This window comes from Rhynchophorus ferrugineus, unplaced genomic scaffold (genome assembly GCF_030347505.1).
Source record: "Rhynchophorus ferrugineus isolate W39M unplaced genomic scaffold, kcgeb_rfMv2 rfM8, whole genome shotgun sequence".
Taxonomy (NCBI): domain Eukaryota; kingdom Metazoa; phylum Arthropoda; class Insecta; order Coleoptera; family Curculionidae; genus Rhynchophorus; species Rhynchophorus ferrugineus.
In genome coordinates this window covers 6,262,837-6,287,344 of record NW_027472587.1, presented here as the reverse complement: position 1 = coordinate 6,287,344, position 24,508 = coordinate 6,262,837, and the positions used below count along the sequence as shown (strand labels likewise).

Here is a 24,508-nt window from a genome sequence, read left to right as displayed (position 1 = left end):
TGATATTCTCCTGACGAACTTATTTTGGATTTGAACTTGAAGCTGTCTCTCCTGGTTGGGTGTAACAAATTTGAAGTAGATATTAGATCCATAGACTTCGGACCGAATCGATATGTTGTAAAATAAGCATTTAGTAGATTTAGAAGATAGAGAAGGTTGTCTATCCCCGAATATTTCTGGATTGCCTTCTGGATTTGGGAATGCCAACCGAACCATCAGTCGAAGTGGAGACCTAGGCCCTGGAATTGTTGTGGTATCGATCTTAAGTTGCGAGACGCGCAGTGCGTAACGCTTCTTATAGAAAGTGTTGGCCTGAGTTTTCGGGGGGTTTATTAGCAACCTCCAGAATTTAAATCACTTGACCGCATGATCGAGCTACTTCTGTATACGTTCTTGAATGGTAACCTCGAGATTGGAGGCCGTGAAGAAAGCAGTGTAGCTAGCGTAAAATATGACGTCAATATATTCTTTTCTCGGCAAATCTGAAATAAAGAAGTTAAATATGGCTGGGGCAGCGGGGAGCCGTAGGGTACGCCAGCGTCGATTTGTTTTCGAGTTTGTGTTTTCTTAATATTTACCTGGAAAGATCTGCTTGATAGACAGGACTTGATGATAGCGGTTAGCTGCTATTTTTATTCCAGCTAATTTATGCTGCGATAACAGATTCATTAGGTCATACCAGCGCGTAATACATTGAATTTTCTTCAACTTGAAACAATAAGTCATGGACATGAATATTCTACATCAGTGTCGATGTGTATAGCTCCAGGATATGGATTTTTGTGCCTGTGATTATAGTAGTAGATCTAGTTCATTTCCAATCACAATACGTTATATAAATCTTGTCTTATTTTTCCTGGCAATCAATGAAATCGCTATATTAAAAAGGTTCGCAAGATCATTTTCAGACAATTCATGTGGTTGTTATTCTTTCTTTTTGTATCATTCCCATTCCATGTAAAGCTTATTCTCAGACAGCCAATTTTTTTGATATATATATATATATATATATATATATATATATATATATATATATATATATGGGCTGGTAAGTAATTTTTTTATAGTCGAACAGTATTGCTCTAGTCGAAAATTCTATTCTGCGTGTTCTATAATTAGCGTCTATAGATATTAGATACATAGATTATTATAGATTATATTATAGTTATATAGATTATTGATCAAAAACTCGAATTTAATTTATTTTCTTTATATTTTATCGTTAACACGCTAGAGAAAAATCAGAACAGATTAGACTCAAAGTCAAAATACAATACCGGTTAGTCGGAAGATACTACAAACTAGTTCTATAATCAAACAGATTGGTTTATCAAACTACTTTAAAGCCTATTTTGATTTCTGTAGTTCGTTCAAATGAGGTTGTACTAAAACATTAAACTATCTAATAATACAAGGATGCCAAAATTAAGTTAATTACAAGATTAATTACCAATGCTTATCACTACGTAACCAATGATGAATTGCATGTTGAATTCGAAATCAAATGGATTTACGAAGTTATTCAATATTTCGCCTTAAAACAGGAAATAAGCTTATTAAATCACACTAACGTGGAATCAATATAGGGGGTAGTCAACAGAAAAGAATTCAAAAGATTAAAGCGAAGCAAATTATACCAATTTTTATTATATATAAGTATACTTAATCATAACTTTAGCTTGAATTGTCTGTTGCTTGATGCAAATATAGCAGTATAATAGTAATAAATTAATTTTATAAGTTGAGATTGTACTAAACAAATCTAATTTAACTGTAGATGGTAGTAGTATAGTTTTCAGAAATAAACTTTTGATGTTTTAGTTCTGATATTATATTTGGTATAATTGTTTGTCGATTCTTCATTAAGTTTGAGTACTTGAGCATTATTTGATATTAATTTCAAGCGCTTCGATATATTTGGTAACTTCTGTGTTATCATTACAATGTCATCAACATTGGCGTAAATACCACCTGTGCAGTAAACAAATAAATATTGTAAACAACTATATGTAGCAAAGATGATACGTAAGTAGTGGATAATCTAATAGAACAATATATTATACACCACGAAAACAAACCGATAAAAAACAAGTTTGTAAACTTGACTCTAGTGGGTAATTAGAGGAAATATTCTTAATTGCGCATATATAATTACTAGGTTCATACTTTTTTAGTATTTAAATTCAGTAAATAACAATGACCAATTCCTAATTATTTTAAATTGTATGAAGCATAAACAACTTAATCTTACTTTTTAATAGAAGAAGTATTACTGAATCAAAACAGGTAGTACATTATTATATAGATTAACAAACAAGCTGATTAACAAAATCCGGTACTGTTATTAGTGTATTTTTTGTTTTTCCTTTGGAATTTAGAGCGATATACTAATTTGTAATAGTGAAAAATTTTTAAAAGGTATTCGAATTCCTATAGCTCACTGCTGAGTGCTGAGCAACTTCAATCCAACTTGGAACTGTAATGTTCTTGCTGCGGAACTATGCATTAGTTCGGAACATTTAGATACACGTATTACTAAGACATCGATCTTGTAAAAGTGTATAAAAAATTAGGTATTAAACCACATGTATGAGACCAAATAAGACGCTAATATAAGGAGAGTGCAGACGCCAAAAGTTAGACGGAATACTTTAACAATTCAACCTTTTGAAAACCTTCCGATAGCGTAAATAAGCAGATGTTACATCGAGAGGGGTATTGATTTTAGAAAGTCATGTGTAATGTGAATATCGGAGTGTTAATGGGACTATAGCTATATCGAATCAATGAAATCACCATTGGATAAGTATTTCTTTTCTTAGATCTAATTACTAAGCTATGAAGCTAAGAAGTGGAGTTATGTCAGCTTAGTTACTCAGTACAAGGTACTCAAGGGAGAAGCAATGGGGAATAAAATGCCATGTATCCGTCTAATTAAAGATATTATTCAAACAAAGCAAAGAGTCTTCTTACACGCCGTCAAACACAGACTTCATATAAATCACCGTCTTCACATATACTCTTGACATTACGAGCTATCAAGACACGGTGCCTCTTTGCCAGTTTTTTTCTCATATAATCGGGATGAAGAAGATCCGCGACATGCTATTATGGAATGCTTTGATTATCAACTTGTCCTTTATTGTTATAAAGTTTTTCTTTTTGATATGTAAGTTGATGATTGAATTCAAATTTTTTTAGCGTTGATCATCAGTTTTTAATGGCGACTTACCGTCTTTAATTTTTGCAAAGTTTTCTGTCACTTGTATTTATAATCAGATGTCATTTTAGTCAAACTGATTCCGTTTATATCATTTGGGTTGGTAATTATTTTCCCATGTTTGCAACAGATATTACTAGTCATATGTATGCAATGTTATGTCTTGATGAATTTTATTTTAATGTCAATAATCTAAAAATTACGTAAGTTACATCTCGTCAAAATAACAGAATTATAGATTTGTAATATCTGAAGTTAAAAAATTATTCGGTCAATGGTTTAGCTTAAAGAGAAGCCGTTCTTTTGGAATAGCATCCATAAATAATGTGAAAAATGGGAAAAAAATACAGAGATAAAAGGCCAATACTTCGAATAAGTATATTTTAACTATCCATTAAAACTCTATTGTGTTCTTTAACGAAAAAAAAAAAGATGTGCAATTGCTAGATGGGGTTATAATCGCTTACTTATTTAATTTGATTAGTTGGTTTAAGTCTATATTATAGGCTAATGTAAAGAAAATATTTTGTTAAGTTTAATTGTTTCTTTGAAAAAATTTGCCATGCAGGTTCGTCACGTGACAGCCTTGACGTCACATTTTATTGACCAATGAAATTTAGAAATAATTTAAAATTCAATAAAAAGATAAACAGTATATATAGAAATGATTTATATATATAAATATAGATCTATTAAATATCAATACACCTGTATGCATTTCACATTTCATTAGTACCTCTAATTTAAAAGGATCTATTAGAGAGTTCTTTGTTGATTTGATCCTTGTTTTATTACATTAAAAACAGATTTGTCCTTCATCCTTCATTATTGTAGTCCTAAATTTTCAATACAAAATTATGTTATACACTTATTATTTATTTACTCAGTATAATAATTGTAATATTTTATCCTGAAAACCATTATGTATTATGCAACAGTATTTTTGAATCCATGATTTTTAATAGATTCAAAACAAAAATCTAAACGGTCTTGATGGTCAGCTTGTTAAAAGTAGCCTTATGCCAAAACATATTGATTTGAATACTTAACCAAAACATAATTACTGAAATAAATTAAACTAAATTGATGCTCCTATAATATATGTATACAAGTCTTCTTGTACTATAATCCATCCATTCCAAATATATTCCATTTGAACATATTTTGGGTTTATACTCTGACAATATTTCTACAACTACAGTCAATTCTTAGTAATATAGCATAGTATAGCGATGAAAACAATTAATAAGGTCAAAGTTGTTATATCTAGATATCGGACGTCCCGAAACATTTCTCTAAAATTGCCTATAAAGTTTTCAACTCTATTTTCATTGCATATATAAATGAACGTCTAGTTGTCAGAGATGTGTTATTTCTACGTCACTACAATTGAAATTTTCTCTAAATTCTGAAAATATAGAGGACAGAAATTCATACACTAGATAAAAATTGTAAAACTCATGCATCTTGACAGTTTGATGTATAAATTCGACGCCGTAAAAGCGGAAATATTAAATATTGAAACTCCCAAATGTTAAGGGTTAAATTCCAGATCGTTACAAAAGCTGAAGCGCCTCAGTCTCCCGACGCCAATAAAGTTCCTGCGGCTTTATTCCCACTAAGTTCCTAGGAGGTAAAGCACATTGAAAAAAAGTAGATTAAAATATCAATTTTTATTGCTTCGTGGGGGTATTTTAATCAGTTTTTTTTGGTAAGAAGGGTCTAAACTCGAATAAACAAAATTAAGATGTTATTATTTTCAAGATAAATTCCAGTTTTTTCATAAATTATTAGTTTAGATAGAGGTCGATTGAAAAGTCCTCAACCTACCATATTTAGTTCAAAAGTAAAACACATTTTTTTGGCAAAATTAGTTTTCTTTATTCAACATAATTCCCTTCAAGGATGATACACTGATTATTGCGACCCTCCAACTTTTCGATACCAATTTTGTAGTAGAACTTGTCCTTTGCTTCAAAATAGGCCTCAGTTTCGGCGATCACCTCTTTATTCGACGAAGATTTCTTCCCAGCGAGTATTCTTTTGAGATCTGAGAATAAGAAATAGTCGCTGGGAGGCAGATCTGGAGAATACGGTTGATCAGGAAGCAATTCTAAGCTCAATTCATGGATTTTTGACACGGTGCATTGCTTTGGTGAAGCACCACTTTCCTTTTCTTCAAATGCGGCCGTTTTTCGACGATTTCGTCTTTCAAACGGTCCAATAATGCTATGTAATTGTCGCTGTTGATGGTCCTTCCTTTATCAAGGTAGCCAATGAAAATTATTCCATGCGCATCCCAAAATACAGATGCCATAACCTTGCCAGCTGACCTTGTTGCGTTTCCCACGCTTTAGAGCGGGTTCATCGTGTGCAGTCCACTCGGATGACTGTCGATTGGACTTCAGAGTGAAATGATAGAGCCATGTTTTATCTATTGTCACATATTCACGCAAAAACTCGGATTTATTACGCTTGATCATCTTTAAACACTGCTCCGAATCATCAACTCGTCGTTGTTTTTGGTAAAAATTGAGAACATATGGATTTAATTTTAGTGGCGCCATCTATGTGTCAGGCCGGGAACTTTTCAATTGACCTGTTTTCAATTGACCTATATAATTTTGCTGTCCTTTTGCATATTGGACAACAATTATAGTGTGTGTTTATGTGGATTTGTGAATGGTTTAGATTCACAATTGGACCTGGTAGGTGGCGCTGAAGGTTTTCAGGATTTTTAGAAATCTTTAAACATTTTGCAATTGTAAGAACATTGTGATATGTGATATAAAGTCAATAACTGGATGTCTATTGTGATGACAAAAAAAATGTTTGGACAAGCAGGTTTGTTTCAGGATAATCATCCTTATTGTTTATTTCTTAAAGTCTCTTGATTATACAAGAGGTTAATCTCTATATATATTACCTTAGTGGTATCTTACTGAGCTTATATATCATACCTCGGTATGCAAAACATGGTTGAAGGCTTGTGCTATTTCTAAAAAAATTTCAAAGTATATTTGTTGATTCAAAAAATGTTCTATGATGGCCGTTATTTTATGAAATTAACTGATTATCGTTATTAGCGATTAACGTTGTTAATCTAAATCCAAAGTAGCGGTCCGAAATTAGTTTATTCTATTTGAGTTAGGCTAATCTGTTTAAAGAGAAACAAATATATAGGAGTTTTGATAGCATTCAATTTTATATCAGGCATTGGTATCAGAATAATTTCGGAGCGATTAACAGATCTGCAGGATATTATTGTAGTTTTTCTTGGAAATATTCCTAATATATATATTGGTGATTAAATTAAATTCCAGTGCTTTTCTTGAATTTAAATTGATTGTTACATGCTTGGGTAGTTTCTTTGGAGTAGTTGTGGCATTCTTGGCATTAAGTTATTACTGTTAATTAAGGCATAATCTGTTTATCCTTGATTTGAAAGATATGTTGTACAGTTGAGCAATACTAAATTCAGCAAAAAGAGGTGTTGTTAGTCAACTCAATATAAATTACCACATAATGAAGAAAGTAAACTTTGCGAAATAATATATAGCGCTCCATTTTATAATACGTTATAATTCATATATTCAGAAAATAATGGCGCTATAAGTGAAGAAGCTGTAATTCTATAATGATATTTATTTACAACCATTGTTGGCGTGAATGTATGTTCAATATGAAATGTTATTACTCAGTTAAAGTATCAATTTAAAACGAAAGGGCTTACTTGATTTTCAATGAGGTGAAGTAAAGTTTATTGTCGTGCATATTAATGAATATAAGCTAACGTATAGTGACGACTTTATAGGGATAAATATACAAAGTTTTAAATGCCTTCAAGCTGTTTTATTTTAAAAAATATAGGTGGCGTCTTGTTGAAATGATACTACTACTACGTTTAAGAAAAAAATTAAGAACGAATAGTGAAGAACAAATTTAGAGACATCACTATGACATTAATGAGAAAGATAAAATATACCAAGGAAAATCGAGGATCTCAATGGTATTAGACTACTATTGGACGGTTCAGAGATACCTTGTAGATTCTTCCTATAAGCAAAAATGGCGAATAAAGAGTAGTCAAAGGAAAAGAAAAGGTTTTAGTGTGTGCTAGTGAATCTATATTGGATGAAAAAAGAGTATGCATCCATAATGGTTCGCAAATAAAATAATATTTTTTAATTCTCTTCTGTTCGTGTCATAATATGACAAAAATGACAGCTTTTAGGATTTTTTTGCAGACCTGTGTATTTGTATCAAGTCTATATTTTCCCAACAGTTTATGATTATTGTGATGATTATGGATATGATGATTGTCTATATTGCAGTATTTTTACTTTAATGTCAACTATATGGGCTGTTTGAAGTGGATTATTAAGTTACAAATGCTTATATATATAATAAACGTATTAACATGTAGGGTTATATATATAGTGACAGAAAGATCTGTCGCTGGAACCATTAGTCAGGCGCTGGTGACAATATCTAAGTTCAATTTGTCGTTGGCGGTGCACGTGTATATATTTGAGGATCGCATATAACATGGAACGATAATAGCATTTGATTATAACTATATTATTGTTAGCAATATATTTTTACTATCTTTGTAATTAAAAAAATGAAAGACTCAGTTTTAAATATTTTTTCTTTTATTAAAATTAAACTGTACCAAGTAATCAGGTATTTTTGTGCTTTTCATTTATTAGAGCTGAAGAAGCGGAATAACAAGATATTGGATTAAGAGGGCCGCTGCGTTGGGGTCCAGGTGAAATGACGGAAAAATATTTATTTTGTATGGCTTAAAAGATGATTTTAATTAATTTTTTTTCGTTTGTGCGGTAATATTTTAATTTTTTTTGTCGCTTTTTATTTTTTTTGAGTTTCTAATATTACTTTAACAATAAATGTGAATATATCTAATATTACCGGTGCAGTAAACAAACAAGAATTATAGTCAACTATATACAACAACGACGATGTGCGAGTAGTGGATAACCTAATAAAGAACACTGAATGTACATTATAAAAACAAACCGACGCAAATCATGCATGTAAACTTGAATTTTCTAGTAGGTAATTAGGGTGAATATTCTTAATTTATTACAGGAAATGAATGGCTTCTTACAGTTTTAGTAATAAAATCCAGTAAATAACAATGATCAACTGATAATTATATTAAATTGTACCAAATGCAGCCTTAGTTTATTTGCGAAAAAATAGTGTTAAAAACATAGAAGCTAACATAGAAGATGAATTTAAACAAATGAGAAACCGTCTAATAGAATTCTATATAAAATAATAAATTTTGGATGGTGCTGTACACTGTTTTGTTATTTTAGTTCAGAATTTAGAGATATATTATTACATTTGAGACAGGTTGAAATAAAAGCCGATGACAAATACAAGTTGTTTAGTAGGTAATAAAACAAATTGAACAACATTGCGTCAACAAATGGAATAAAAGTATATAATATATGGGAATTATTCTATTTGAAAACATGTGTACCTCGTATATTATGGATCATTATTCTGGTTTAAGTCAGTATCAATTTGTAAAATTGATTATAAACGCATAACGTGATTCGTCAAAATTAACATAACAATGAACGACCTAAAGGACTGAAAATGTCCAAAAGCAATAAATTGTTATTCTTATTGGATGAAAATTAGCAAAAACTCTTAAAGGGCTTTCAGACAGGTTAGCAATTGATAAGTCAACTGCTTATAGACGTTTATGGAGTCGCAAATGCTGCGAGCTTCTCTTTGTAGGCTGTTTTTAAATTTGCCTGTTTTTAAAGTACGTGGTAAGGCCGTGTCATGAGGAAATTGTGCGTTAGCAGGACCGTATGTCACGTAGAATATACTTTAAATAACCACTGAATGAATGACAATTAAATAATAAATTAATACTTTAAGAGACGCTTTCTCAATTTGGTCTGGTTGATCAATATTAGGGATAGTCCTAATCCGTATTCTTGGTAATTTATTTCTAATTCATGATGATGATTTGACTGTCATCAATTATGTATGTGTGGTGATTTACGCGATGATGTCAGGTGTGTGTTGGTCAGTAATCCTATATATTATCGATCAGTTTTCTTCTTCCTCTTGTCCCTCCTTGAGTTTCTGGTGGTGGCTGAGAAGATTGAATCAAAATACCTTTGGCTGCAGCTCGATTCGTTGTGATTTCTAAGGGAGTGAAAAACTTGTCCAGCTGTGACGTGATGATGCGTTCGTTCTTGAAATTTTATGGCCTACGGTTACAGTAGTCACAATGAATATTCCGTATTCACTAATTAACGGACACCTTAGTACGTTATTTTCCTTTATTATGTATTTTTGATTTCACTAAATGTGAATTTCTGAATGCAATAAATGAGAACGATATTGTTTAAATATTTAATGCTAGTGTATAGGGCTTGTCCCAGAAAATGCAATACAATTATTGTGATGTAATTTACCGAATGATTTCTGAACGTATACAATCAGGTTAATATTTATTATTGATCGCCCTATGGTCAAAATTTGATCACAATTTATATAGTTAATGATAGTTCTCTCATAATAGACTAAACGTAACTACTAACTGCATCTTACTAACTATTTGTAACTTTAAAATAGTATGTTAAAATTAGTAAAATTTGTTTTGACAATATTTTCGATATAAGATGAGAAATATATTTGGTATATATCACTAATTACAATAATGTAAGTTTTAATAGTCAACAAATAATTAATAAGTCTAAATTACTACATCACGGAAGATTATGACAAGAGCATCAATAGTAAGATTATTTTCAGAACTGCAACAACTTCAGAGTATAAAATATAATTATATATGATTTGTATTTGCTGTTTGTATATGAAATAAAACAATGTACAATTAGGCACTTTATATTATACTGTATAGAAATTATGCTAAAGTAATGTAAGTAAGTAAAATATATTTATAATCATTAAATAACTGATATGAAATGATTAACTTTCCAACATTTAATTCTATAAGTAAATAATTAAAATTATTGATAAAATTGAAAGAAGAAATTGTAATATAGTTACATATGTTATTGCATTAATCGTTAGAAATCTAAATATTAATCATCGGCCTAAAATATTACTGTTAATAATTAATTTTTTCTATTTATCCCAAGCGCTCGATCTGTGAAAATTATGTGTACTAGACCTAAAATACAGAAACGTCCAATTAATTTGCTGTATTAAAAATAAAGTTAGCAGTTGGTCAGTGAAAATAGAGCCTAAAATATTTGTTTCCTAAAATTTTGATCTAACAGCTGTTCCTGGTTGCTTGATTTGGGCGTACTTCGTTTTATTGGAATTTACTTATTTCCTCCGTATGAGGTCCTTTAACCGTGCCAAATATCATGCCATCCGGTGCTTTTGTTTTTCCCCAGAAGGGAGGCAAAATTTTCGCCAAGCTGATTAATGTATTCATTTAATGGGACAATCAAAAACTGCTAATATAAGCTATTCCTATATAAATATTCAGAAACATTCATATTATCAAGAATTATGCAAAGAGATAAATGAAATTTATCTGTAGACAATTAAAATATTGTTTCGCCGCTGTACGGTCCTAGTAAAATGTTGAAATTGATGGAGATTTTTACATGAAGATGCTTAACACGTCCGCTGCCGATATGGGATCAAATACTAGAAGCCGACTTCGTTTTTCAGATTACAACAATAAAATATTCCTAATAACGTTTTTTAACCTGCGTGCAGTCTATATTTTAATTTTTTATGACAAAAATTTATGTTTTTTTTGTCACGCGCCACAATGTGATCAGTACTAATGGAATTTAATATACAAAATTATATATATATATATATATATATATATATATATATATATATATATATATTATATATATGTATATATATATATATATATATATATATATATATATATATATATATAATGGGAATAAATTAATTACTAGAATAAGATAAAAACTATTCAGCAGAAAAACGATAAAAAATAACTAAGTATATGTTACTACAAACAAACAAAATATCTATCCAAGTGAATTGAGAAGTCAATAGAAATAAATGAACGACCAAAAGCTAATACACATTTTCACTAAAACTCACTAATGGCTAATTTTTGCGCAGTCTAAATAGTAACCGGGATATCCACGACATGAAGTGCATACATAAATAGTGTCTTTTCTTTTTTTGTAAATAATAATTGTTACATTGCTATCTCGTTACGTTTAGCGCTTTCTTCTCCTCTAGTATTTTAAAAACATCAGCGAACAGATAACGGCTCCGGAAGTAAGTTTGGATGGAGCCTTTAGTAACCTTTTTATGTCAGACAAACAAACGGCGTAAATTGGAATACGATTGCCTGAATATTTATTGTAAAGTTACGGCAGGATTCATATTTACTGTTCCACTTTTAGAACGACATATGGATATTTTTTCCCGCCATATGCAATTCTGTAATACATATGAATCAAAAAGGAAATATTGAAACCAAGTACCTAGATGACAACTATTGTCTTCAGATAATGCCGATACAACTGCACTGGCACACTGCTAGTGACGTACTAAATACAAGTCTTAGAAGGACCAGCATACATCTAACGCGCTGGAGCGCAATTGGCGTCCACCGAAAGTGTTAACTATAGTACAAAAAAAAAGAAAATCACCAAAACTAAATTATCCGATTCCCAGCTTGATGAAATATATTTTGTTATAGTAAGTCATGCAATTATTTTATTATTCGTCATAAACAAAAAATTGAACAAGAACTTTACTAGAGCAAAAAACCAGATATCCATCTTTCCATTTTAAACACTCCGGATGTAATAAAACGTACGCTCGGTTTCCTAATATATACCGCTTAATATTTGTAGTAGAGCAAGAAAACCTTTGTAACGCAAATTATATAATTTTGTTTAATTAGGATCCGTGACAAATGTATATTTGTAGAGCGAAGTGGAAACTCAATATTAGTCTTAATTAAAACCCTCAAAGGATTCCAGTGGAATGGTGTTATTTAAAGAAATATTTGTCTTTTAGTCTAGAATTTCTTTGCTTTAATTTATAGGTTATATAAACTATAATTTGTTCTTAATTATATGTTCTTAATAATAAATTATGTAATTTTTACCTCAAATATCTTAAGATGGTAGGAGGTATTAATAGAGACATATTATATATATGACATATATATTATAATTTTATCTGAAACAACGTATAGTTGTACCATCGATTAGATTAGTTAGATTTAGTTCATTTTGTCTTTCACATACAACTAAATTCTGTTTTAAAGAAAATAATTAATCAAAAATACTGTGATCATATATAATTTATTTAGCATGTATTTTTTAATATAGTGATATCCCATGGAGGCCAAATTAACAATTATATATCTAAGTAATACATTTTATTTTCAATTGAGTTCATATTTACATTTTACGCTTAGTTCTTGTTTCCTTCGGTACAGTATTTCCTTGTAAAGCCATTTTGGTATTACTGTATTTCAGTTATTCAAATGACATTGTATTGTAACAATATATAATCTCTTGCGTTCATCTAAGATGTGCATCATAAATTCGAACATACTTCAAAATCCCGTAAAATGTATTAACAGCCCTGGTCCATTACGAAAAAATTATTTCAGTCGTAAACAATATAATAAATATATTTCTAATATTCTTTTGTTTTTTGTTTCTTTGGCGCTATATCTCATGTAGCTAGAAAGATGAGAAAAAATTGCAGAATTGCAAAAATTATCAGAATTCTTAAATGCATAAAATAATTTTACGCAAAATGTATTAACAGCCCTGGTCGATTGCGAAAAAAATATTTCAGCCGTAAACAATATAATAAATATATTTCTAATATTCTTTTATTTTTTGTTTCAGTAGACTCTCCTTTAAGTCGTACATTTGGAGATACCACAAGTTCTCCGGGAGGATCACCTAGACCTCGTGCACCGACACCTGGAACTGTGGCTGGACTAGACTTACTACCAGTACGTATTTTAGTAGTTTACTTTTTATTGGCAGTATCATTATTAGTACAATTTTCGTCGTTGTAGTGCTGTTCTTCATTTTAATGGTCAAATCATTCAGTTGGGTCAAACTTTCAACAAGGAATATCATTTCAGTTTTATCCTTCGCCTCTTTTGATGAGGGTGGAATTACGGGCCTATAACTTTTTTATCACAATAATGCTCTGTCTCATACAGTCCTTTTTTTGTAACCAATTCGTCAAATATTTTATTTATATCAATTAGATTTACATAGTGTGACTCCATCCTGCTTTTGGCTATAGTTACAAAGCAAAACACACATTATTACAACATGTTTCTAAGACTTGAAAAGAGGGTGTTTATAGGAGGTACTACTTAAGTTTCTGTAAGTAAAAGGATTAATTTATGCTTATATTAAGAGTGTTAATATCTTTATGATAGCATATTGACTTGAAACTTTACGTTGAAATATATATTTTGGTTTATTAATCAACAAATTTAGCAGTATTTTCCGTGAAACCTTACTTAATGTTTTTTTTTTGGTATTAAGCTTGCTAATATATATTTTCCGTGAAATATGACTAGGTATTCGTTCTAATGAATATGTGATTAAAATTAAAGATATAATTAGCAGGCAAAAGTTATGCGGTACATTAAAACATTCTCATTAGCTAATAGAGTTTAAAAACGTTTTTGTAGCATGTAAAATAATTATCCCACGATGAGTAATTGAATTCGAAATGGCATATGCGTATGTATAATGTATGCATATTTGATATTAATATGTGTTTCCGAAATAGAAAGTTTGGAGTTCGTTTAACTTTATATATTGTAATTATTATTCACTAGTGATCGTCCTGTGGTCGAAATTCGACCACAATATATTAAATTAATCATATTTCTCCCATAATAAAGTAAAATGATTACTGTAAAATAATGTAAAATGTTAAAAATGATATGTTACTGAAACTTGTTCTTTCGGTATTTTCAATATAATAACATTAATGTCTGTAACAGATCAATTGAAAAGTCGCCAGCCTACCATAGTAAAACACATTTTTTTGAACATTTTTTTTATTCAACCTAATTCCCTTCAAGAGTGATAAATTATTTATAGCCATCCTCCACTTTTTCGATCGCATTTTTATAGTACGATACTTATTCGACGAAAATTTCTTGCCAACGAGTATTATTTTGAGATCTGAGAAGAGAAAATAGTCGCTGGGTGTGAAATCTGGAGAATACGGTGGATGAGCAAGCAATTCGAAGCCCAATTCATGGATTTTTGATACGGTACATTGACTTGGTGAAGCAGCACTTTCTTTATCTTCAAGTGCCTTTTTTCGGCGATTTCGTTCTTCAGACCATCTAATAATGCCTTGTAGTAGTCGTTGTTTACGGTCTTTCCTCTTTCAAGGTAGTCAATGAAAGTTACTCCATGCGCATCCTAAAATACAAACGCCATAACCTTGCCAGTCGACTGTTGCGTTTTCCCACGCTTTGGAGCAGGTTCATAGTGTGCAGTCTACTCGGATGTCTGTCGATTGGACTTCGGAGTGAAATGACGGAGCCAGGTTTCATTCAATGTGACATATCGACTCAAAAACTCGGGTTTATTACGCTTGATTATCTTCAAACACTGCTCCGAATCATTAACTCGTCGTTGTTTTTGGTTAAAAGTGAACTCGCGTGGCACCCACTTTGCACAAAGCTTTCTCATACCCAAATATTCGTGAATGATATGATGTACACGTTCAGTTGATATCTTTAGAGTGTCTGCTATTTCAATTTACGGTCATTCAAAATTATTTTGTGGATTTGTTAATGTTTTCGTCGGTAGCAACCTTTTTTGGAAGAAACTTCATAAATATCGGTGTAATATTGATTTTAATTAAGAAATTTATAAACTTTACCTCTTGTTCATGTTTGTGTTGTTGGTTAGCTCATGGGTTGGACTCATTATGTATTCTTCACCACAGTTTTGGGATGTGGGAGTATTAATTAAACTTATATAAGATTGGTATTTCCCCATTTATCTTTTAATTTGATTCTATATATACTTTTTAATTAAAAAAGTCTTGTTTAATCGGTATCTTGTTATAATATTTACGCGCATTGATAAATCTCTATATTCCTGTTAAAATAAATGAAACTAAATTTTTTATCACAAAGAGACATACGCGAGAATTGTTTTGGCGAAATGAAATTTTTCCGTTAGTTTCTCCGCAACTTCTGTTATGGCACGGACCAAGGGATATGAGCGCAAACATCTGCTGCTGATTGTTTTACTCGTACTAGTATATATAAGAACTTTTTATTCATAAGAAAACTTTGAATTTGGCGGAAAATAAGGAAAACCAAAAATGGGGATATATAAAAAATAGCGCTTGTGAATGATCTTTCAGTGACCTATTAAAAATTTATATTGGGTATTAGGTGGTTGGATGTATTTTGATCAGCGATATTTATTGGCGAAAATGCAGGTATCAATGTTCTTTACCTAAATTACAGTTTTCAATTTAGTCTTATTGAATTAATCAGTATGTACAGATGCTAATTATGAAATAGTTAATATCTTTTTTTCAATGAAATAGGCAAGTCATACTTCGGCATGATAACGCCTGACCTCCCTTTGTTCTGATAGTGATATAATATATATATATATATATATATTTATATATATATATATATATATATATATATATATATATATATTTATATTGTGTGTGTGTGTGTGTAAGAAAGATCGTGGTCGTGTAGATGCTTCACAAAAAGTTCCAAAGCCCGCATTGGCGCTAGGGATGATAATGCTAAGTGTTTAGTCAGATTGGAAAGGTATTATTTATAACCTGGCCAAACTATTAATTGGAATTGGGAGAGAGAGGCTAGGAAGTCTTGTTTAATTCACAGTTTATACCGAGTTTTGCTCCACTCGACTGCCATGTGTCATGGTCTCGGCAAAACTATCTTAATGTTGTAATGGCGAAAATTACTTGGTACGGTTTTTCAGCTAGAAATCGCAGTTGTGTTGTTCTACAGTGACTGAAGTAATGTTTTATTGGAGAAGTGGCAGATTGCAAGGTATTTAGTTGTAGAAATGAAGCCCCTAAGTTAGGTAGAGCCAGTGGCCAAGTGAGATGGGCGGCATTGGTTTCTGCATTCGTCAATATGCAATTAATTTCCTTTGATGCAACACTTTGGCTAGCGTAGAATTAGCTCCAGAAGTTTCAAGTAGGAGTTTTATTACTTTGCATGTTCCACAGCTTTATTATTGAACGAGCTATTAGGCCACCTCCCAACAACATAGCTGCAATATCTGATGAAGCAAATGCAAGTGCAATTCAATGTTGAGATCGAATCGTTGCTAGAATTATTGATATTAAAAAAGTTCTCCAGTTATACCAGGAGTTACACTTGATTAAATTCGTTGAGCATCGGGCGTTGTCATTTTTATTTGTGGAAGGACATGTTGTCAAGTAAAATTAATGGTTCATTATGCATTTCTTCATTAAAAAGCTTCTGCACTCTCCTTATCTTAAATAGCCCGTAGACTCTTAATATTATTGCGGAATATTGGGTTTGTGCAATATAATTGACCGTGTGTAGACGAGATTGAAAGGTTGAGCAATATATTGTGTGATTTTCAAAATCTTGGAAATATTTTCTGGCGGGGAATGTTTGCACAATGCAGTTAAAGGTCTATACTCGCAATTGAGTAATATATTGCACAACCTTCAATATCGCCTCCATACAGTATAATATTTTGCACATACCAAAATATTGTACAATATTATTGATCGTCTAGGCCGTCAAAATATTGTGCAACCCACATTGCATAATAATATTGAGGGTCAGTTCTTCACACTCTTAAGAATCGATAACTGCGAACTAATGTATATGTGTTTCAAGTATTTTTTGTTGTCGTAATAATTCCAACATAGATAAACTTCACACACATAAATATATTAGATGCCTAAACTAATTTCTACAGACAGAAAACCATCAACATTATTTATTTTTTCGTCAGATAACAAAACTAACAATGTTGTGCATCAAAAAGCATTACAATAAACACTATGTTTAAAAAAAATGAGATTATTTATTCCAATTCGATTTGAATATTCATAGCTCACACAGGACGTTCTCTGTAAGGTCAGCTAGTATGAGATGAATTTGCTGAAATAAAAATATCTAAAACCGAACATTTTTGATCTGAATCTCAGATATTCTACAGTGACTGAATTATTGTTTTTCCAGAAAAGGGACAAAAGATCGTTTTAAAAATATTTTCAAACAAGACAGAATACCTGTGTATTATTGATGATTTATTTTATCATTATTTTGTTTAGATTAGTTCCAACGATGAGGTTCTTCGTCGGAGAGAAGCCACCCTTCGCCAGCATTCGTTCTTTCAACTGCGGATCTATCTGCGAAGAGGACACGGGTTGGTAGCGATGGACAAAAACGGTGAGTTGTCAATTTTTAATGTCTCAACGCTTGTTATGTTGTCCTTTTATGGAGTCCTTGACACAGATGGGTGGACAAGAAAATCAATACTCAATACGTTATGCACGATATAAAAATTTTCTTCATTATGGATATATCCGAAAATATATTTAAATTAAATAACCGAAAATTATTGGAATTTTCCAAGAGTTATTTAAACATTATTGAGTTCAATTTTGAAAACATAGGGCTAGATAATCTAGTCAGAATTTTAGTATTATAATTTATTATAAATTATATAATATTAGTAGTAATTAGATTTACATAAATAATATTGTTGATTAAAAGGTTATTTACTGTTAAAGGTCGATTAATGTTTTACTGGCATTTTTTTATTAAATATCCTCTCTGGGGATCTTGTTATAAATAAAAACAGGCAATGTACGTTATCAAAATGTATAATGCAGAGTTACTGCACCAAATTTTTACCACTTTTAACACTGGAGTATATCTAATGCATATATTAGTGAAGGAGGTAAACTGCAGTTAACTAAACGGTTGCAATAGTTTGTACGTTAAAGTTGTTTTATTAATATAATAAAATACTTTGAATATCTTTCCAAGACCACCTATGAAGTAAAGTTATAGGCACGTTTTTTATGTGTGTACGTTTTATGTCTTGGAGGTCTAATCTGCCTAATTAACAATTGCTTAACCAGGTAGAGTATTTTACTCTGATATTTATAGGCCATATTTACTTTTTACGTTTAATTCTTGTTTCTTTTGGTCCTGTGTTTCCTTATTAAGTAATTTTCATATCTCTGAATTTCTCCTGAGTTTCTCCTGTATACATTTTCCTTTATAAAATTATATTTGATGACTACATTCTTTCTAATACATTTGCCATGTCTACAAAACAGCTTTAATTCTTTTCTCATAAAATGTAACCTAATGCTCATGTGTATTCTAAACAAATTCACAAATATCTATGCATATAAATATTTCACACTCTCATCAGTTGCTTCTGATCTTATTATCTTGTGTTAGTAATTATCAGCAATGGGCCATAAGCACACAACAAAAATAATTCATTCAGTCTCCTTCATTATCAGAATCACTCTATTACCAAGTTATTAATTTCTAATCTGTCGAACACTTGTTCCAATTTATTTATCTTTTGTCTGATGAATTTTATTCAAAGCATCTTTCTATATACACTATATATTTTTTATGCTTGTTTCTAAAAAATAGTAAAATACAAATAACCAATGTATAAGTAACGAATGATATAACAGTAACTCATCTTCGAGGATAAAGCCATGCTTGTTTCCACCTTGAAAAATAATATATCTGTAATGGATTATAAAAAAATATTATAAGTAACAAAATGTATCTTATCTTTTACCTTTTTTCATCAAGAGTGATCTATATTCTATTTTAAAATATCTATATCTCAGATACATAAATTGAAACAATAAATCTTCCTTAATTTTTTTTATAGCTTTATAACATTAGGGTCGCCCTACTGTGGCGTTAGTCGCGGCTTCGAATCGCGCTGTTGCATGGTCGTAAATTTGTGTTTTGTGATTGTTTAATATTTGTGATTGTCCTACAAATTCCGATAAGGAAAATGATCCCAGTCGCGCCAGTAATCAGACTGGGTAAGACTGGATGTTTTCTGGGACAATCTCCAAGTTAGCCACATACCAGTTGGTAGGTTTAAGGGCGAAGACCGTGGTTCGAAGCCCGCGTTAAACAGTAGGTCCAGGCCAGATTAACCCTAGTTGTTAAAAAGGAGACTCTAAAAAATTATAAAAATAAAATTGAGGCTGTTCTCTAAAAAAACTCCATCAAAAACTGAACATTGCCCTCCTTATTGCCAATGGAGACATTGCAACCACTTGTGAAGCTTCTTCAGGCTTCAGTCAGAGTATTTTTCACACTTTATTGTCAAAAATAATATACTGTAATCATTCCTTTCAAAAATAGCTCGGTTTCGTTTCGTTTCAACAGCGATTCACTAATGGAAACTTAGTTTAGCTTTTTTTGATATCCAGGATTATGTAAATGGCTTAAAATTATTTAGCTGTCGGTGCTTGCTTTCGTAGTGATGTCGAGATATCAAATATATCAATCAAAATTTAATAATTTTATCGTTTCTTTCAACGAGGGGTTGGTCATGATGAAATTCACCTTTGATTTTGAATATTTGTCATTGAACTTTCCGGAATTAAAAGGCGAAAATATATACTGATATTGGCGTTCACGTAAATTCTCATCAAAATTTAATTTGAACGACATTACGCTACATTTTCCGCGTTTTGAAAGAAAAATTATAAAATATGACGAAAATAGTCCTCAGTGATAATTTTCGTTGTTAACTAGTTTTTCACTGAGTAAATAGTAGGGAATAATAGAAGTTACCTTTTCTTCTACCTTATATAATGTCAGAATTTTGCTGATATTATTTCTTAATAAGATTTAAAACAACGTAGAAAATGGTTTTTTGAGGACACTTTCTGTTTTATTCATATTATAAAGCTTCATCTGAAACCATAAGATAATACAGTCGAGAGTACTACATTAATTTCAATGTCAGAGTCTATAAAACATCCTAACAAGAAATTGAGATACTTCATAAAATGATATGATAAAAGTATTTTGTTAAAGCGTCTAGAATATTGCTTCAAGCTAATAAAATATATATTATATATTTTAAAATCATCTTCTTTCTTTATGTATCTAAGTTAAATATAACGAGACCCACGGAGCGGAAATTGAGAAGGTCGAATTTAAAATAAAATTGAAATTAGAGAATGTTTACATCTGAAAATAATTAAGGAAATATCCTCTTTCAATGATGTCGTGGCTTTTCTCCAAAAATGTCAATATAATTTTAGATCTTATTTGAAATTAGATAAACATTTTTGTACCTGTTATTCATTATGTTTCACCACAGGGCCCCCAAAAGCGTGAATATTCATAGTGAAAAAAACAAAAAAGGACTTTAATAAAATATTTTATTTAAATATTAGTCAGTACCTGAATGAAATATTTTAAAACGTATATATTGTCCTCCTAATAAAACAGCAAATGCACGTCATATACACGGGACGTTAAATGTCCTTCTAGATGCATTTTATAATATTGTACAATTCGTTTTGTAGTTGGAGCGGGATTATTCCTTTTCGTTTTATCCTAGTTAAAAAGAGACAGAATGCTCTCTACTACCGCGGAACATATAACCGAATCAGTCAATTAAATACATTTTGTGCTGGTACTGACTGACCCTGTAGTCAAATGTTTACACATTCTTCAAAATATTAGTGATAATAATTAAAGTACTAAAACCTTCGTAGGCAGACTTTCTTTCATTCAATGTTAATGATAAATGTTCATTTTTACATTTAAGATGATAATATATGGAAAATGGCTCATTGGAATTCTTTTGATTTTGTCATCCAACAAACCGTTAATTGTTATTTTTGTTATTGCAATAACCTGTTGAGCATATGTTAGACAATCAACTATATTTAAAAATACTAGAATTTGCTGACATAACATTAGACTAAATAATTTAATTGAATTGTGTTATACATAATTTTGTCCATAAATAAAAAATCAAGATATAGCTACATGTACTAATGAATTGACCGTTAATTCCTGGAACCGTTAAATAACATTTATATAACAACATAATGACAATAGCAGAACATCAAAAATATATGTAACAAATGTTGTTTGCAATATTACCAAATATACTTATTTATTAGTTTTTTTGTTATTGTACTATAATTGCTATTTGCATAAAATTAAAAACACACATTCGTCGGCATGAAAATAATCTACAAATCTGCTAAAATTTACAGTTTTCAAACTTCTCCATTTGGTTTCCTTGAAAAATATATTAGTACTTATTTATAATTTTTTTTTGGAGATTCTAATTTGAACTGAACAACTGCTACTTCCAATACTGGGCAAAGTAAATTAGATATTGTGAAAAAGATCTGTGAATATACATACATTATGTATTTCAATTTAATTATCGATGTAGACTTTAACAAAAGACTAATTATTTTAATTACAACTAGTATTTGCATCCTGATTAAACAATTTTCTTCCTAATTTGGGTGTATACTCATGTGGTATTAAATATAAAAACAAATCTTCTTTTTGGAAGATTGATGTAGGGACACATCGTAAATAATTTTTACCTTAAGTGTTATAAAAATGACCGTAACACTAAATTTCTCTAAATTTAAAGTGTAGAAGCAAATATAATAAATACTAGATGTTCTAGTGACCTAGAGGCACCATGAGCACATGGTTACGATTGTTCCATTTAACTTCCCATTCTATTTCTCTATATTTTGTGATATATGCCTTTTAGGTATTTGGCACAGGTCTTTTTAAATGTCGTCAGTAATATGTTATTAAGATCACCATTTCTTCTAGTTTCTTATTATAGTATGATTTAGTAATATAGACAATGTTAAAAATGTACGTCTATAATAGATTTTAAGCCATTAATATTTTATTAGGAACACTGTTGCAAGAAATTAAGGTATTCTCGTGGAAATTGCCTTAAAGGATAGCAAAAATAGGCTCTATACGTTTCTAGACTCGAAAAAGGAGAGCTTTGTTTGAAAGGGTATACATAACTGTCCGAAAAGGAGGGAAAAGTTATGACTATACATAAACAATACTTTAAATCATACGTTTATTTATATTCTTACTGAAACAAAGAATATTTTTATTAAAAAATAACAGCGAGATATTTTGCATTCACTTAATAATGCGAAATATATTAGCATATTACGCTGTTTTCTAAAAATTGATCAGCTATTATTATCTGAGAATTTACATTCTGAACATTGGGTACTAAGGTCTAGAATTAATAAATTGGAAGGGTGGGCTTTTCTTGCTATGTGACTAGCTTCCTGAATTGTTTTTATCTGAACCTTTTTTCTAGTTTTGTCCTTTTACGTTTTGTGTATTATCATACGCGGGGCAAGGGCTCAGCGTAATATGAACTATTTTCTTTATGTTACGTCCCCAGGCCAATGTGAACTGGTTTTAAATCACCTTATATTACAGAACGTAACCTTTCTTTGAGTGATTGAACCAATGTACTGAATAAAAATAAAAAGATTAAGAAAATTAGATTAAGGGGATATTTTATTCTGGAGGCACGCATTTTAGGTGTTTTTTAGCTGAAATGAAACTAGGAAAATATGAAAAATTAAAAAAGTTGCAGGCTAACGAAGCGACAGATCTCAAATCTGGCGCAACGTTATTATCGCGATTGCAATCTTCTAGTAATCTGAAACTAAATAGAAATCAATCTAGAGAAGTGCTGCTGTCGTACAAATGTCAAACTTTTTTGTTCGCTAAATGACGGCTGCCTAATTTTTTGACATTACCGATTTATTTCAAAAATTGTAATAATATAAAATATGTTGAAGCCTTACTCTGATGTACTAGAATAATGCGTATAAAAGGGTCACACCAAATTCGGTAGAACTTGAAATATTATGTCAACTGTCTTGAAAAAAGTAGTTTCGCGAAAAATGCCTTTAAAGATTTAAAGCTAGGTACAGTCTAAGCTTTACAATGGCATTTTCTACTAACATTTTTCAATTATGTTTCAAGTTATATTTTGTGAAAGTGTATAAAAAAACTGACTTCTATGGAAAGAAGAGGCGACTTGTTGAACGGCGATACAAAGTGATGTTGGTCTATTAGAAAACAGACCAACCCGTCTCACACACTTGTTCACTTTTAAGGTAGTTTTTCAAAAAGATGGCCGGATAGTCAGGGCCATTACATAATACTTCCTTCCTAATTAAACGGTTACATTTATGTATATGGTAGTTATTTTATCTAGATAGCTTATAGTTCTAATAAAATTTATATTTGAGTTTTGATGGTATATCTTCATCCACCGGTTTGCTTCAGAAGATCTTCAAAATGGCACTGTTTTTACCTAAATTTCCATGACGTCCGTCTATGGAATGTTTTTCCAAATGTTGATGGTTCTAGCTTGCCATAGTCTACGGCTAAGAAACTAAGCCACTACAATCCGATTTCGAAGAATGTTCATTCTGAACTGCTAACTTCTTTCTAAATTCCAGTAAATTATGTTCACGGCAACTCCGTCCAACAACAGTCCGCTTTTGGCGACCTAACACCTTGAACTATAGATGTGTCGGCAATTCATGGACAAGAGTTGTTTTTCAAGGATTGAATGTTTCTTACTGGCAATAGTTTATAGTTGGGGGTCTTTGAGGCCTTTAATCCACCACTTGTGACCGTACAGCTTCAGTTACTATACCTTTGTCCGAATTTTATTTAACTAGACCAAGAAATGCTTCGAGTAACTGAGGAACGATTGCCAATCCAACGCCAACCTGTCTTCTTTTTTCATAATTAATTATTTTTAAAATGGGAATGAAAATTTCATTAAAAATGCAAACTCCTATAAAATTGCAATTTCATTCTTGCGAGTTCTAGCATGGGTATTTTTAGATGCCAAAGTCCATAATAATGAGTTCAAAGAGTGGTTATTATTTTAGGTTTATTATCCTAAACATTGAGTTGGTAAGATCTCAGACGACAAACTTTCATCAGAACAATCACAGAATACGTTGGCAGTTAGACTGAGGATCTCTATCGTCTTTTGATTGATCAGTTCCGACCTAGCCGGTATAGATGCCGCACCACTAAAACAGTTATATCCCCAAGAATAATTTAATTTTTGAAAATTCCATTTTAAGTTATAAGAACATTTCCAAATGCGTGAACGATGAAACTTGAAAGGTTGAAAGGTGTGT

At 30.9% G+C, this 24,508-nt stretch overlaps 1 protein-coding gene across 17 annotated transcripts in view; it reads left to right on the top strand.

Moving 5' to 3' along the window:
• Positions 1-24,508, top strand: part of Mctp (Multiple C2 domain and transmembrane region protein) — a 134,633-nt gene that overhangs the window by 76,086 nt on the left and 34,039 nt on the right. For 10 of the 17 annotated variants that reach the window (XM_076411698.1, XM_076411695.1, XM_076411699.1 and 7 more), the window contains 2 exons: positions 13,123-13,229; positions 17,579-17,696. In XM_076411698.1, coding sequence (XP_076267813.1) covers positions 13,123-13,229; positions 17,579-17,696 — 225 coding nt within the window. Of the gene's footprint in view, positions 1-13,119; positions 13,230-17,578; positions 17,697-24,508 lie in introns of all 17 variants that reach the window. The other 7 variants (XM_076411697.1, XM_076411701.1, XM_076411706.1 and 4 more) reach the window with 1 other exon arrangement.